General features: G+C 44.1%; 1 protein-coding gene across 6 annotated transcripts in view; it reads right to left on the bottom strand.

Annotated features, from left to right (window-relative positions):
• The window catches only part of LOC121584951 (kinesin-like protein KIF2A), a 39196-nt gene extending 34561 nt beyond the window's left edge, over positions 1-4635 (bottom strand). For 2 of the 6 annotated variants that reach the window (XM_041901221.2, XM_041901219.2), the window contains exon 1: positions 4220-4634. In XM_041901221.2, coding sequence (XP_041757155.1) covers positions 4220-4280 — 61 coding nt within the window. In that variant the 5' untranslated portion in view covers positions 4281-4634. Of the gene's footprint in view, positions 1-4219 lie in introns of all 6 variants that reach the window. The other 4 variants (XM_041901222.2, XM_041901223.2, XM_041901218.2 and 1 more) reach the window with 3 other exon arrangements.
• Positions 4636-16233: the final 11598 nt, after the last annotated feature.

Raw genomic sequence — 16233 nt, 5'->3', positions numbered from 1 at the left:
CTGGCCAAGGCTTTCGACTCTGTCAACCACCGCATTCTTATTGGCAGACTAAATAGCCTTGGTTTCTCAAATGACTATCTCACCTGGTTCACCAACTACTTCTCAGATAGAGTTCAATGTGTCAAATCGGAGGGCCTGCTGTCTGGACCTCTGGCAGTCTCTATGGGGGTGCCACAGGGTTCAATTCTCGGGCCGACTCTATTCTCTGTTTATATCAATGATGTTGCTCTTGCTGCTGGTGATGCTCGGATCCACCTCTATGCGGACAACACCATTTTGTATACATCTGGCCCTTCATTGGACACTGTGTTAACAAACATCCAAACGAGCTTCAACGCCATACAACACCCCTTCCGTAGTCTCCAACTGCTCTTAAAACACTAGTAAACTAAATGCATGCTTTTCAACCGAACGCTGCTTGCACCCGCCCACCCGACTAGAATCACTACTCTCGGCGGGTCTGACCCAGAGTATGTGGACAACTACAAATACCTAGGTGTCTGGTTAGACCATAAACTCTCCTTCCAGACTCACATTAAGCATCTCCAATCAAAAGTTAGATCTAGAATCGGCTTCCTATTTCGCAAAACAAAGCCTCCTTCACTCATGCTGCCAAACATGCCCTCGTAAACCGGACTATCCTACCGATCCTTGACTTCGGCGATGTCATTTACAAAATAGCCTCCAACACTCTACTCAGCAAATTGGATGTAGTCTATCACAGTGCCATCTGTTTTGTCACCAAAGCCCCATATACTACCCACCATTGTGACCTGTACGCTCGTTGGCTGGCGCTCACTACATATTCGTCACCAAACCCACTGGCTCCAGGTCATCTATAAATCACTGCTAGGCAAATCCCTGTCTTATCTTAGCTCACAGGTCACCATAGCAACACCCACCCGTAGTATGCACTCCAGCAGGTATATCTCACTGGTCATCCCCAAAGCCAACACCTCCTTTGGCCGCCATTCCTTCCAGTTCTCTGCTGCCAATGACTGGAACGAACTGCAAACATTTCTGAAGCTGGAGACTCTTATCTCCCTCACTAACTTTAGGCGTCAGTTGTCAGAGCAGCTTACCGATCACTGCACCTGTACACAGCCCATCTGTAATTAGCCCATCCAACTACCTCATCCCCATATTGTTATTTATTTTGCTAATTTGCACCCCAGTATCTCTATTTGCACATCTATCATTCCAGTGTTAATCCGAAATTGTAACTATTTTGCACTATGGCCTATTTATTGCCTTACCTCCATAATTTACTACATTCGCACACATTGTATATATATATTTTCTGTTGTATTTTTGACTTTATGTTTCGTTTACCCCATATGTAACTCTGTTGTTGTTTTTAATCGCACTGCTTTGCTTTATCTTGGCCAGGTCGCATTTGAAAATGAGAACTTGTTCTCAACTGGCTTACCTGGTTAAATAAAGGTGAAATAAAAAAAAAGTTACCCATCTAGCTACAGTAATAGAGAATGCCAAGAGTGTGCAACGCTGTCATCAAGGCAAAGGGTGGCTATTTGAAGAATCTCAAATATGAAATATATTTTGATTTGTTTAACACTTTTTTGGTTACTACATGATTCCATTTGTGTTATTTCATAGTTTTGATGTCTTGACTATTATTTTACAATGTAGAAAATAGTAAAAATAAAGAAAAACCATTGAATGAGAAACCCAGGTTAGTAGGGGGAGGAACGGCTGGGGGATGGAGAGATATTAATGAGTAGGTGTTCTAAAACTTTTGACCGGTAGAGTGTGTGTGTGTGTGTATACACACACACATATATACGCACACACATAACAAAAAAACTACAAAAACAAACAAAAATATATATGAACACCAAAGTAAACCACAACAGTCTAACTCACAAGAAATCGCAACCCTCTTTACCCTGAGTTTGTAGTAATCGGAAGGGATATGGTGGTTACTGCATGTTTTGCTGCTGTGCTACACCTCAGCCCAGGAGGAGCCTCATATGGAGCCTCATGGGTGTTTACTCGGTTTTGGCTGCCTGTAATCACCACAGTACAGTTGACGGTATGGAGATGCTAGAATGAAGCTGGCATTCAGACAGGCAAATCAAATAACAGCCTCTTCCTCTCCCCTCCCCATGACATAACATCTCAAGCTCATCTTGGTTTCAATGCAAACCTACTAACGTAGTCCCCTGTAGCTCAGTTGGTAGAGCATGGCGCTTGCAACGCCAGGGTTGTGGGTTCGTTTCCCACGGGGGCCAGTATGAAAAATGTATGCACTCACTAACTGTAAGTCGCTCTGGATAAGAGCGTCTGCTAAATGACTAAAATGTAATGTTACCAGATGAAGTTGGTCTTAATATTTAAAACAGCAAGTCTCCTAGTCCTCTGGATTTGACAGAAAAATAATGATTCCACCTGGCTGGTTGTCAAGGTGTTCTTTTTACTGACCATGGCTTGCCTACTAGCTACATCTCTGTAAATGACATGGCTAGACCATCAATAGTACTTGCCCAACAATTAATTGTCAAAACCTAGCTATTAAAATGATCGCCTAGTCAGACCATTACTCTGTTCCAGCTGGCTGAACGGCGTTATTACTGTAGCTACATAGGTAACTTAACAGTATTGTTTGGCGTAGCACAGATAATTTTCGACCAACATTACGTACACATTGTTGGATTACTTCATGGAGCAAAAAATGTATTTAATTGAACAATGTAAAATGTTCTAAATTCAAACGAACCCCCTGCAACTAGAATTGGACGTTTAGAAGATTTGTTGTCTTCAAAGTCGGGAATTGAGTTAACGTCAGTCGAAAATTATCTGTGTTAGCTAACAGTACCTAACCTGTAACAGCTAAATGTGGAGCATCAAATTAAGTTAGCACGTTAGAATCTGCTGACTAGTCATAACCCCAGTTGATTAAAGTTATACCCACCAATAGACCTCTATGTAACTTAGTTAGCTAGTTATGCTAGCTATGACACAATGATAGTTAACATTACAATATACAATAACTAGCCAGCCATGTAGGTACATGCCATGTAGTTAATTTAACTATGCTCTCTCTAATTCTCTCGTTCTCTCTTTCTCTCTGAGAACCTGAGCCCTAGGACCATACGTCAGGACTACCGGGCATGATGACACCTTGCTGTCCCCAGTCCGCCTGGCCTTGCTGCTATTCCAGTTTCAACTGTTCTGCCTGCGGCTACGAAACCCCTACCTGTCCCAGACCTGCTGTTTTCAACTCTTTAATGATCGGCTATGAAAAGCCAACTGAGAGACCTGAGCCCTAGGACCATACGTCGGGACTACCGGCCGTGGTGACTCCTTGCTGTCACCAGTCCGCCTGGCCTTGCTGCTATTCCAGTTTCAACTGTTCTGCCTGCGGTTATGGAACCCCTACCTGTCCCAGACCTGCTGTTTTCAACTCTTAATGATCGGCTATGAAAAGCCAACTGAGATTTATTCCTGATTATTATTTGACCATGCTTGTCACTTATGAACATTTTTGAACATCTTGGCATGGTTCTGTTATAATCTCCACCCGGCACAGCCAGAAGAGGACTGGCCACCCCTCATAGCCTGGTTCCTCTCTAGGTTTCTTCCTAGGCTTTCGCCTTTCTAGGGAGTTTTTCCTAGCCACCGTGCTTCTACACCTGCATTACTAGCTGTTTGGGGTTTTAGGCTGGGTTTCTGTACAGCACTTCGAGATATTAGCTGATGTAAGAAGGGCTATATAAAATAAAATTGATTGATTGATTGAACTAGCTACGTTAGTTAGTAAAGATCACCAGACTAGCGTTAAAATTCCTAGCTACTGTAACCTTTAGTTACATCCGCGGCAGGGCCTTTGTTAGCTAGCAACAAGCTGCTAACGTTAACTAATGTGGTAACGTTAACTTACAGACATAACTAACTAGCAACCACATAGCGTTAACCAAGTTAGGCTGTTATAACGTCAACACAGGCTAGTTTAATTGATAAGCATACATAAGAGCTAAGAGGTTATTAATGTGCATTGGTTGTCTAGTAGCTAGTTAGTGAGCTAACGTTAGTTTAACGCTAGGCTAGCTAAATTGACTAAATGTTAGCTACTCAATAAAGCCACCCCAACTTTGTAGCCGCCTCTCGGCGTCTACGGTTGCTGTGTGTTGACCACAGCAACACAAAGCTTCCCCAACAACTCCCAGCGAGCGAAATCTACCGAGACCTGAGAACTTACCATCGCTTCTCTTTATTTCAACGTACACGCCGACGATGATCTTTCCAAAACTACCCGCCATTCTTCATCAGTGAAGAGAATATTCAGAAAAATGTAGCTAGTCGGTTTGTGTTTGAAATAGCTAAATCTTTGACCGGGAGAGGAGGAAGCAGAGATAGGAAGTGATCAAACTGTGTAACTACGCATGCTCAGAAGTGCCTTGCGTAAGGGGTTGACAGTCATTTGTTTGACGAACTTCAGGTTTTCATCCATTCCAAGTCCAAGTTGGGCCTACTGTACAGGTGAATGCGGCTGGCTTCCCATACGATTAATCACCAACGACTATGGATATACTGACAAGATACATGTCTCTCCGCCATAACAATGGGAGTCGCACACAAAGCGGCAAGGCGGGTTTTCTAGCTCCCGCCTATCTTTTCTTTGGATTGGTGGATTCATCTTAATATTGTTCCATTTTTGAATATTCGATGAGGGTCGTTGACGTCAACCTCTTGTAGTCAATGGAGAGAGATGCTATCCTACTAGCCTCATGTCATTAATATGCATAGCCATCTCCCATATAAAGTGTTTTTTCTCAAATTTGCCGGCTGTCAAGTGTCCTACTTATATCAGTACACTCGTAACCTGGGTTTCCCAAACTCAGTCCTGGGGCCTGTTTAGTGCTAGGGCAAAAAACAAAACGTGCACCCAGGGGGGCCCCAGGATCGAGTTTGGGAAACCCTGATCGTAACAACTTAAGCATTACGAAACTTCTATTCGATCAAATAAACTTCAGGTAGCAAATAAACCATTCATTTTTTTGTTGACCAAATTCTACACTCATTGACCTCCATACAAAAACTCGAAAAAACGCCACCTGCTGGAGGGAGACAGATACTCCGACGAATTTCTTTTTTTTTTGTCATTTAGCAGACGCTCTTATCCAATGCGATTTACAGTTAGTGAGTGAATACATTTTTCATACTGGTCCCCAGTGGGAGTTGGGCTTCTTCCTCTTCCTATCTGGAATCACTGAACAACAAATGTTGGCTACAGCTACACTTGACAGCTCTATAGGCATTGAAGGCTCTGTGCATAACTAGCTGGCTGTATTGCTAAAGGTTGTCTGCTTCACTGAGCGACCATTTGCACAACATTTTGTACTAAAGAAATGTAGCAGCACTTACTGTTACCCAAAGCACCCCAAAACTTTTTTTGGAAAGGAAAGCACAGACCATTTTATATTGATTGATTGGTTTTATATACTCAAGACAATCCAAAAGCACATACCTACATAGCAAGAGAGACTGTGTATATTTCTGTGTCATGCCCAATGCCTGAGTTGGTAACCTTATGTGTTACCCTGAATTCATAACCAAGTGAGAAGGTGGTATTTACCACTTACGACTGAGAAAAATTCACTTGAACACCCCTCGAACTGGTAAATAGTTGCTAGTGGGAAACTTGTCTATCATCCCTGAGCTCCGACTTCTCCCACATGCCGACCTCTGACGTCACCTACTAAGGAAATTACCTTTATAACAGCATTCTCGGCAGTTAAATGCAACAAAACATTATTGATAAAAAAAGCAATCTATTATGGGTTTTTTAACACTATAATTTGGTTGCAAGCATGATAGGTATACTTTTAGTTTATGGCTGACGCAGCTTGTTGGTCATTAGCCAATTGGGTTGGCTACAAGTTCAAAGCATGTGAATGTATCCAACTCGTATTTACTACTTCACAACTGGGAATTACCACCTTCCCACTTGGTTATGAAAACAGCATTACACTTAGGCAGCTTGATAGGGAGCTCTTAACAATTTACAATGAATGACAGGGCAAATAACTAGAAGGCAAAATTATATTTTTGTATGAAAAATGTAAAGGAACTTGTTACAGAGATACTAGTCATATTACTAAGGGTAGTGAGAAGCTATGAAAATTCTGATTTAAAAAATGGGAGTGGACAGGGGATAAGTAAGGCCATCAAAAACAGTAGAGCCCAGAGAACTTCAAAAACAAGTATTTAAAAATGAGAATCAATCAAGCCAACAGCATTGGATCACACTGGATCAGTCACAGCTACAGATTGTATGCCAGATAATGTGATATAACCAAATATTTTTGTTGTCCAATACTGTGCATTACAGGAAAGCCCAATACAAACCAACTTCATACATTTTTAAACTAACCTGTTCTTGGCAATACTTTCTTCGTTCTCAATTCGGTGAAAAATTTATCTTAGAAATTTTCGTTTCCAGTTGCAGGTGGTTCTACAAAAACCAGAATGGTATTAAATTCATGTTTTGTACCGTGCAAGGAGGTTCCTCGCCATCTTATATGTCGCACATCTAGCATTTCCCAGCATCTTTGCAGGAACTAGAGGTTTCTATGCAAGGCGGCTGCGGTGACGTTTAGAAGTAGATGACAGCGCGTCACACAGTGAATCCAAAACAAAGATCTACACACATGCAAGAGGCATATCTCACTCAAAACATGGATTTCATATCTTTCTGACTTTTCTATGTTTTTTGTAGAACCACCTGCAACTGGAAACTGACATTTCTAAGATATTTCATTCACAGAATCGAAAACGAAGAAAGTATTGCCACAAACAAGTTAGTTGAAAAATCTATGGCGGTGGTATGTGTGAGGCTTTCCTGTAACACCCAGTAATGGACACGTTGGTTATATATCACATTATCTGGCATACAATATGTAGCTAGATCAGTCATTGATCTGCAATATCTGACAGACTTTGGTAGTGAGCCAGGGTTCACTGTTTGGCCTCGATGCTGACTGTCTTGACGATGTTGGATGGGGATTTTGTTGGGTTGAGGACCTTAGAGCTCACTCCTTATCAATGTTGTCAATTTCCAGCCACACGTCTTCATTCCCATCACTAAAGGAACAACATAAACAGACATAAATTAAAGAGTCAATCAGCGATTTCTACATCAATTTTTGAACTTTTAAATTCTTGATATATAGCCATTGATTCTTGAAGAATATAACTTACAAATGCCTCATGATCTTAGTTCAACTGTCTTACCCCATCAGAACCCAAAATAGAAGCTTGTAAACAAACACTGTATGTCCTCAGAACATGGTTAAAACTATCATTTTGATATCATATGTTCAGTCCTTGCATCCATAGCTCTGTCTATGAATTTGAGTGTTTACATTTCTCCAGCCCCATCCCTCAGCTGTTTACCGAAACAGTGGGGGGGGTGTCTCTTTATTATTGTTTGAACCGCAGTGTCACGCCCTGACCTTGAAAGCCTGTTATTCTTTAGTTAGGTTGGTCAGGGTGTGAATGCTAGAGGTTATCATGTGAATATCTAGGTATCTATTTGTAGATCTAGATTATATATTTCTATGTTGGCCGGGTGTGGTTCCCAATCAGAGGCAGCTGTTGATCGTTGTCTCTGATTGGGGATCATACTTAGGTAGCCATTTTGCCTACCTATGTTGTGGGATCTTGTCTCTTGTTTGGCTTGTTTGTGTGTAGCCATTGTGAGCTTCAGGTTACGTTGCTTTTGTTGTTTTGTCGTGTGTTAACTTAGTTAATAAACATGTATGCATTCCACGCTGCACCTTGGTCCAATCCTGTACTCAACGAGCGTGACAGAAGATCCCACCACCAACGGACCAAGCAGCGTGCCCAGGAGGAGCAAACACCCTGGACACAGCGGGAAGCAACATTGGTAGATGCCCTCCTCGGTTGGGGGAAAATTACCGAGGAGGAATCCGTCCGTTACGGTGAGGTAATGGAGGAGGGCTGGAGTCCGGATCGACGGCGACTCCAAAATGATGAAGGAGACCCGAGAGGCAACCCCAAGAAAATGTTTTGGGGGGTCACACGGGGTGGTCGACGAAGCAGCAGGAGGCCGTGAAAGGGCTAACTGTGGAGGAGGAGGCCGCTATTGTAGAGGTCCTCCAAGACCTGCGGATTAGCAGTATGAGAGAGGAGGCCACCACATTACGGGGGTTGTTAGAGAAGAGGGAGCAGGAGCTCTCACTTCAGAAGGAGGCGCTGCAGGAGGCCCAAAGGGAGAAGGAATTAGTGGATGAACGGAGAGAGGAGCCAGCCAGGCAACAGGAGGAGCTGAGAGAGGAGTTAACCCTCCAGCAGCAGAGAGCTCGGGCCTTAGAGCAGAGGCTGGCGGAGCCAGGTTTAGCAGAGCCAACTCCCCGCACTCGCTTTGAGGAGAGTGTGTCCATGCAGGCACCAGGCTATGCGCCGGCTTTACGCACTGTGCCGCCAGTGCGCCTTCACAGACCGGTATGCCCCGTGCCTGCTTCTCGCACCAAACCAGTGGTGCGTGTCTCCAGTCCGGCACGGCCCGTACCTGCTCCCCGCACCAAACCAGTGGTGCATGTCACCAGCCCGGTACGCCCCGTACCTGCTCCCCGCACCAAACCAGTGGTGCTTGTATCCTGTCCAGTACGGCCCGTACCTGCTCCTCGCACCAGACCAGTGGTGCGTGTTCCCAGTCCAGCACAGCCCGTGCCTGCTCCTCGCACCAAACCAGTGGTGCGTGTTCCCAGTCCGGCACAGCCCTTGCCTGCTCCTCGCACCAAACCAGTGGTGCGTGTCGCCAGCCCGGTATGCCCCGTGCCTGCTCCTTGCACCAAACCAGTGGTGCGTGTCTCATGTCCGGCACAGCCCGTGCCTGCTCCTCGCACCAAACCAGTGGTGCGTGTTCCCAGTCCGGCACAGCCCGTGCCTGCTCCTCGCACCAAACCAGTGGTGCGTGTCGCCAGCCCGGTACGCCCCGTGCCTGCTCCTTGCACCAAACCAGTGGTGCGTGTCTCCAGTCCGGCACGGCCCATGCCTGCTCCTCGCACCAGACCAGTGGTGCGTGTCTCCAGTCCGGCACGGCCCGTGCCTGCTCCTCGCACCAGACCAGTGGTGCGTGTCTCCAGCCCGGTACGGCTGGTGCCAGAGAAGTCCGCTCCACCGGTGTCCAGTCCAGCTCCGGTCAGCTGCTCCACTCCAGTGCCAGAGCAGTCCGCTCCACCGGTGCCCAGTCCAGCTCCGGTCAGCTGCTCCACTCCAGTGCCAGAGCAGTCCGCTCCACCGGTGCCCAGTCCAGCTCCAGTCAGCTGCTCCACTCCAGTGCCAGAGCAGTCAGCTCCACCGGTGCCCAGTCCAGCTCCGGTCAGCTGCTCCACTCGAGTGCCAGAGCAGTCCGCTCCACCGGGGTCCAGTTCAGCTCCGGTCAGCGGCTCCACTCCAGAACCAGACGTCAACCCCTCTCCAGGGTCGGGGCCTCCCACACCAGGGTCCAGACAGGGCTTGGTGCATTGCAGGGAGATTGCCGGTAGAGGCCCAGACGTCGGCCCCTCTCCAGGGTCGGGGCCTCCCACACCAGGGTCCAGACAGGGCTTGGTGCATCGTGGGAGGACTGAGAGGGGAAGCATCGCACCGAGGTCCAGAACGGACCAGGGGTGCAACGGGGAGGCAGAAAGGGAGAGGAAGTCACGCCCGGCTCCGGAGCCGCCACCGAGGCTGAATGCCCACCCGGACCCTCCCCTAATGAGTCAGGTTGGTGCAGCCGGAGTCCGCACCTTTGGGGGGGGGGTACTGTCACGCCCTGACCTTGAAAGCCTGTTATTCTTTAGTTAGGTTGGTCAGGGTGTGAATGCTAGAGGTTATCATGTGAATATCTAGGTATCTATGTGTAGATCTAGATTATATATTTCTATGTTGGCCGGGTGTGGTTCCCAATCAGAGGCAGCTGTCGATCGTTGTCTCTGATTGGGGATCATACTTAGGTAGCCATTTTGCCTACCTATGTTGTGGGATCTTGTCTCTTGTTTGGCTTGTTTGTGTGTAGCCATTGTGAGCTTCAGGTTATGTTGCTTTTGTTGTTTTGTCGTGTGTTAACTTCGTTAATAAACATGTATGCATTCCACACTGCACCTTGGTCCAATCCTGTACTCAACGAGCGTGACACGCAGATTGCCCCTTTAAACAATCTGTGATGTTGTTGAAGTTTGTTGAGAAACAAAATGTATCAATGGTGTTGACATACCTTTTAGAAGTCTTCTTCTTATAAATTCCAGTCAGAGAGGCAGCATCCCTTTTCATTTGTGCAGCATCCCCGTTCGGAAGGGCTCAATGGTCTTTTGGAATGGCAGGATCCCAGTTCAAAAGGGCAGCATCCCCGTTTGGAAGGGCAGGATCCCAGTTTTTGAAGGGCAGCATCCTCGTTCGGAAGGACAACATTCCGATTTGGATGAGCAGTATCCCCATTCAGAAGGGCTCCATCATCTTTTGTAGGGGCTGCATCCCCTTTCAGTGACTCCTGCTCATTTGGGTTATGCACATCTGGGTTCTGGGGTTTAAAGTATGGAAGAAGAAATGAAGAGAGAAAGGAGGTGTAAATCACAGAATGAACTCAGGAGTTAGCAAAGGCGTGAGAATATGGAGAGAAAACTAGTGCCATCCGAGATATATTCTTTATCATGTACCCTGCTGCTGTAGAGAAAATCATAATGCATGCTGAATGAATACACATGTAAAATAACAGCAGTGTGTATTTCAATGTAATGTACACTAGGTAATGTAATAACACAATGTAACAGTAATGGTTTTAGAACATCCTGCCGTAAGAGCAATAGAAATGGTTCTGAGAAAACATTACGGGAAAGTTCTGCTAATGTTGATGGACACATTATTCAAAACACCCATAACAACTGTCATAAAGTTCTAGTGTGACGTTATTACATGATTGTTCCAATAGCGTTCCCCAAACATTCTTCAGCAATCATGTCTGGATTCAATTAAATTGGTTCTGAGAAAACATTACTGGAACGTTCCGCTAACATTAATGGAGATGTCAACCCGAGACACCTACCCAGGTATAGGATCTTAATTTGACCAGTTTCTCACAGCAGGGAAATAATCCTGCATCTACAGGAAATGTGAATTACTATGTGGATTATAATTAATGGACATTTCCATATGGGTTGATACATATTTCGTTGAAAGTGGAAATTCCAAACAGAAGCATTTTTAAACCTCGAATAAACTACACGTTTTCATTTCATGCAGATCAGGAACATTTCTCCTGCAACAGGGTAGTCAAATTAAGATCCTGTATAGGCCTAACAAGCAATTATGTGTAATGATAACAACAAACCGCCTCCAAAAGAAAACTCCAGCTCCAAGCAGCACTTGCATACATTATTTCAGCAATAAACACATCTACTTTAATAAGAATCTAGAAACATATGCCAGACTAGGGGAAACATTTTCTGTGTGGTGTTAAACAGTAGTGCAAAAAACAGTGGCGATGTTATCAAAAACAACTGAAATATTTAAAGTAGATGGAGATAAATGTTTTTTTGGAGTAAGAAAGCTCCAAAATGGGGGTGTTTCAGCCTAGCTCAGCGCTTTCTGTGTTGGTGGGGCAGCCAGCGGAAAATACAGAGAAAATAGGTTGGTAATGTTCTCTAGTTGCGTCGTGATTGGCTCAGTGTTCTGTCACTCATGGGGACACTACGTCACTGCAAAATCGATGGGGACAGCTCAAAAATTCAAGCCCCTTGGGTGCTGCCATAGATTTACATTAGAAGTGCCCATCCAAGAAGGCTCAATGTCATTGGCCACAGATAAAATGACGTCAAATCACGTTATATCTACCATAGCTTTGGAACTGGGAAATCTCAGACTTCAGTGAGTTCAAGACAATTGGGAACTCTGAAAAAAACGAGCTCCGACTGGGAAAATAAGTTTTGAAGCTTCGACCTGGAGCTCCGACCTGAAGATCACTGACGTCATAAATCAACCTTGTTTTTTTCCTAGTTCCCAGTTGTCTTGAAAGCACCATAAATCCAGAGAATACCAGACTTTGATGACAAAGTTTGATGTCAAAATGTTCCTACAAGGACCGCCGTGCCACCTTACTGTTCAAGTGAGCACAACAAGGTGAGTCCAAAAATGTATTGTATGCTGCTGTATAATGATGTAATATGCCAGGGAGATATGTATACTGTAGCTAAGAAAATAATACTAAGTGTATGTTGTGTAGTAAGCTGTTAGTAGCCCATGTGCCTCACCCTAATACTTTGGTCCATTTCCTCCTCTTAACTTAGCCTACTGTTCTGACTTGATGGTGCACATGTAGCCTATAGCCTGTTTTAGAGAAATGTAATCATTGAATATTGTCAGAGCTTTCATTGTCTGCTTATATGCCCCCTTTATTTATCCTACGGTTCTGACTTGGTGTACAGGGAGAATACTGTAAGAACGGCCCATGTTCAGAATTCTATCGCTGTACATTTAAAAAGTGCTGAACAAATAGTTATCTTGACTACGTCCGTCCTAGCTCGCTCATTAATGTCTTAATCTAAATTACGGATTGCCTCTTATCCGCTCATCGTTCCCTTATGCCATAGTTTGTACATCTCAATTGTCAGTAGAAACCACATTTGTTTAAAAGTCAGCTATAACAGCTGTTTTTTTAAAGGCAGTAAATGAGGCTGAATGAACTGTTTCGCTGCCAGACAAGGCTCTGTTGATAGCCAGGTGCAGTGGCGGCTCCTGAAAAAATTCTCAGGAGGGGCAATTTTTCTGATGATTTAGGTGACCTACACACATTTTAAAAAAGATATGTCCAGCAACAACATGAAGACAGGGGCAGCATATAAGTCAATACCAGAAGCATTTATTGACTGATCTCAAAAGTGTTGGCTTACCAGGGTTGGTGGAGCCCTCAGTTTCATCTTTGCCTCGCAAAGCTAACTCAAACACTCCGCAAAACTTCACACACTGGATTAGCCGGCTGAGGATGTGGCGGTTCTTGCTAATGTCGTAGTAAATATATTTGTTATAGTGAATATGGAATATGATATGTTGAGTAAAATGTTGTGCTAAGATCTATTTAGGTCAGGAGCTGGTTATAAGTTCTGTTCCTATCCAATAACAATGGACAAAAGGGTCCTATCTTGTCAGCCTTGTCAGCAGGTGGCCAAGGACAACACCCACGCCATAGGCCTCTCAGTTCTTCCAACTCACGAGTTCTTGCTCTGAGGACACACACACACACAAACACACACACACACACATCATCACTGTTAAACACACACACACACACACACACACACAAAAATCCCCTCTCTTAGGCTGAACATTTGAAGACAGAGAACCCGACTCAGAGCCAATGCAACAGTGACAGTAGCCTGGAGGGGACCTCGCCCAACTCATCAGGACCAATCAGAAGATCAGAACTACTAGATTCAACCTACTTCATTTATTGCATAAAATGTCTGCACACAATGTTTTGGGGCTCTCTTCAGATAATAATAATAATAATAATAATAATAATAATAATATGCCATTTAGCAGACGCTTTTATCCAAAGCGACTTACAGTCATGCGTGCATACATTTTTGTGTATGGGTGGTCCCGGGATCGAACCCACTACCTTGGCGTTACAAGCACCATGCTCTACCAGCTGAGCTACAGAAAGTGGATACTCATGGATGCGCATTGCAATTGTAAAATGTCAACACAATTGGAGACACCACGTCATTTTTGGAGACATGTTATTGACAGTAAACTATTGTAGATGCGACTGCTAACTAAATAAAACATTTTAGCTGGCTAGCTAATCATCTTAGCTAAATGTGGGGCAAACAATTCAGTTATTTACCGTTAATTTGAGGGATTGGGGTGAAAGAAATCGGAGTTACATAGTGATACTTTACGATATACTGTATTGACAATATCGCAATATTTTAGCGCTAGTTGGCTGTACCTGCACCAAAACACCATTATTGTTCCTTCATAGCTTGTTCTCAATCTTTTCACATTTGGAGCCAATTTGTTTTCAGCACTTTTATTTCCATGACTGATCAAAACTCGTTCTCATGGCTTTCTGATCCCTCTGCAACAGACATATGGTGCGCAATAAAATCACAGTATCGAATCGCAATACGTATAGAATCATGAGACTCGCAATGCTGATGCATATATCTTATCGTGAGGTTCCTGGCAATTCCCAGCCCAAGTTCATTTGCCACAACAAATCTCTTCGCTAGCAAACGCGATGTCTTCTCCAAAACGGCAATGTGTCTCCAGCAATGTTTACTTTTTTGACGTTCTATGGCATCTCCACTTTCCAAGCATATATGACCACATGTAATATTTTGGTAAGTGATGCAAATAGTGAACTATGTAGGGCCAGGATGTAAAATATATGTAGCTGCAGCAATTTCTCTTATCTGATATGGTAAGTAATGGGGCTTAATTTATAGCTCCCTAAGAGTTTGACGAACGGGTCCGTGAACGCGATTCCAGATATCTTTACCTCTGAATAAACTGCCTTTATTACCATATCCACCCTGTCCAAAGTCTCTACTTGGTCTCAGTTCCAGTAAACTTGTGATTATCAACACTAACCTCATCGTTGTGGCGGCGGACAGCTAGCCTGTATCCCTCGTCATCCAGTTGAGTGAGTGGCAATGTCTTTTTTCGTTCGTACAAATTTTTGGAAAATCCTCGGGTGTAGGACTTTCCGCCTTTAGTAGAAACCTGTTGAATTATTAAATTTGGTCTGGGAGGTCCTAATTGTTTCGTTGCCAATTTATCTTCATTTGTTCGCGACAAAAAGGAACTTCTTTCAAACAATCCGCTCTTTTCTCAGTTACGTTCATGGTTACGTAACGTATGACGACAGCGTAAGTGCAAGCCCACAGACACCCATTGAGATTGTATTGAAGGCTCTGAAATTTGAAAAAAATAGATTTTACATGGGAGTCTATGACAGACTTCTGGGCGATTTTCAACCTGACTGAAATCGCCCCAAAAGGGGGGGGAGCCATTTGAAGCACGACTTTAGCCTGATTCGACATTTAGTGGCAGTGTGGCACTGTGGCAGATCAGACGTATAGATTACAACACTGATAACTACTGTTGCCGTGATATAATTGATTAGAAAAAAAATCCCTTCCTTTTCCCGTTTGGCAGTGCGTCGCCCATATCGCCCTATTGAACAGGCCGCCCCTGGCCAGGTGTAGCGGTGGTAAGGATTCACTCCATGGTGCTGAGAAGAAAGCTTTGCTGTTGGGACAGCTTTCTGTAGGCCCTAACAGTTTGTGGGTACCGTTTGTCACATTATAGTGCAATTCATGTATTGTTTAGTGTTGTGTTGTGTAGTGGCTTTGATGGCCCCACCAACATTTACATGCAAAAATTGCCAGAGATTATGTGTAATGTAATGGAACTGAGAGTCATGATCAAGGGCTAGCGCTTGTCCAACGTTAGTTAAGCCAACAAAGACATTCAAAGTTCCTTTATAGAAGCCGCTCCTTTGTAGGTATAATTCTGTGGGCCTAATTCAGATAATGCATGTCATAACAACAAGATGCCCAGTGCTTCATGCCCGGCGCTCTCCTCACCCGCAAGATTTCTGTCGCACCATACACTACACTTGTCTGTCCAATGCATTTACATAGCTTGTCCGGTCCATAGCAAGCGGCTCTATTCATTGGTGAAGTAATTTAATGTTGAGTCAAATGTAAAACTTTTTTTTTTTTAATAAATAAATAGATTTCAGAGGTTTAAAAAGGCACAGAAAGGAACTTTTTTTTGGTTCAAACCGGTTCAGAGCTTTATTTTTTTACTGGTCGGAACAGTGGAATGGAACGAGAAAAATAATGGTTCTGTTCAGAATGAAACGATTGGAAAAATTGTTTGGTTACAACCCCTGATAACATGGTAGTGAATCTCAAGACAGAACTGATGCAGCTCACCCCATCCTCTTGAGATTCTTTATGCTAGCTAGCAGTCTAGCTGGGAAACTTTGAAACCAATGGGCTAGTGTATTGCTACTAGCAGTCATACATTCCAGCAAAGAAATAAAGCAGCTTGTTATGAGTATAGATGTAATCTGTTGGTAAATGTTAATTACTGCAACACCAGTGTTGTTACCAGTGTGCTTTATATACCCGGATGTATCAAAATATGCTGAACACGAATGGTTACTCGCATCAATGACTGCCTCATCATTTAACATCC

This window comes from Coregonus clupeaformis, chromosome 16 (assembly GCF_020615455.1).
Source record: "Coregonus clupeaformis isolate EN_2021a chromosome 16, ASM2061545v1, whole genome shotgun sequence".
Taxonomy (NCBI): Eukaryota; Metazoa; Chordata; class Actinopteri; order Salmoniformes; family Salmonidae; genus Coregonus; species Coregonus clupeaformis.
The sequence above is the reverse complement of the archived record's forward strand: the minus strand, read 5'-3'. Positions and strand labels throughout refer to the sequence as shown.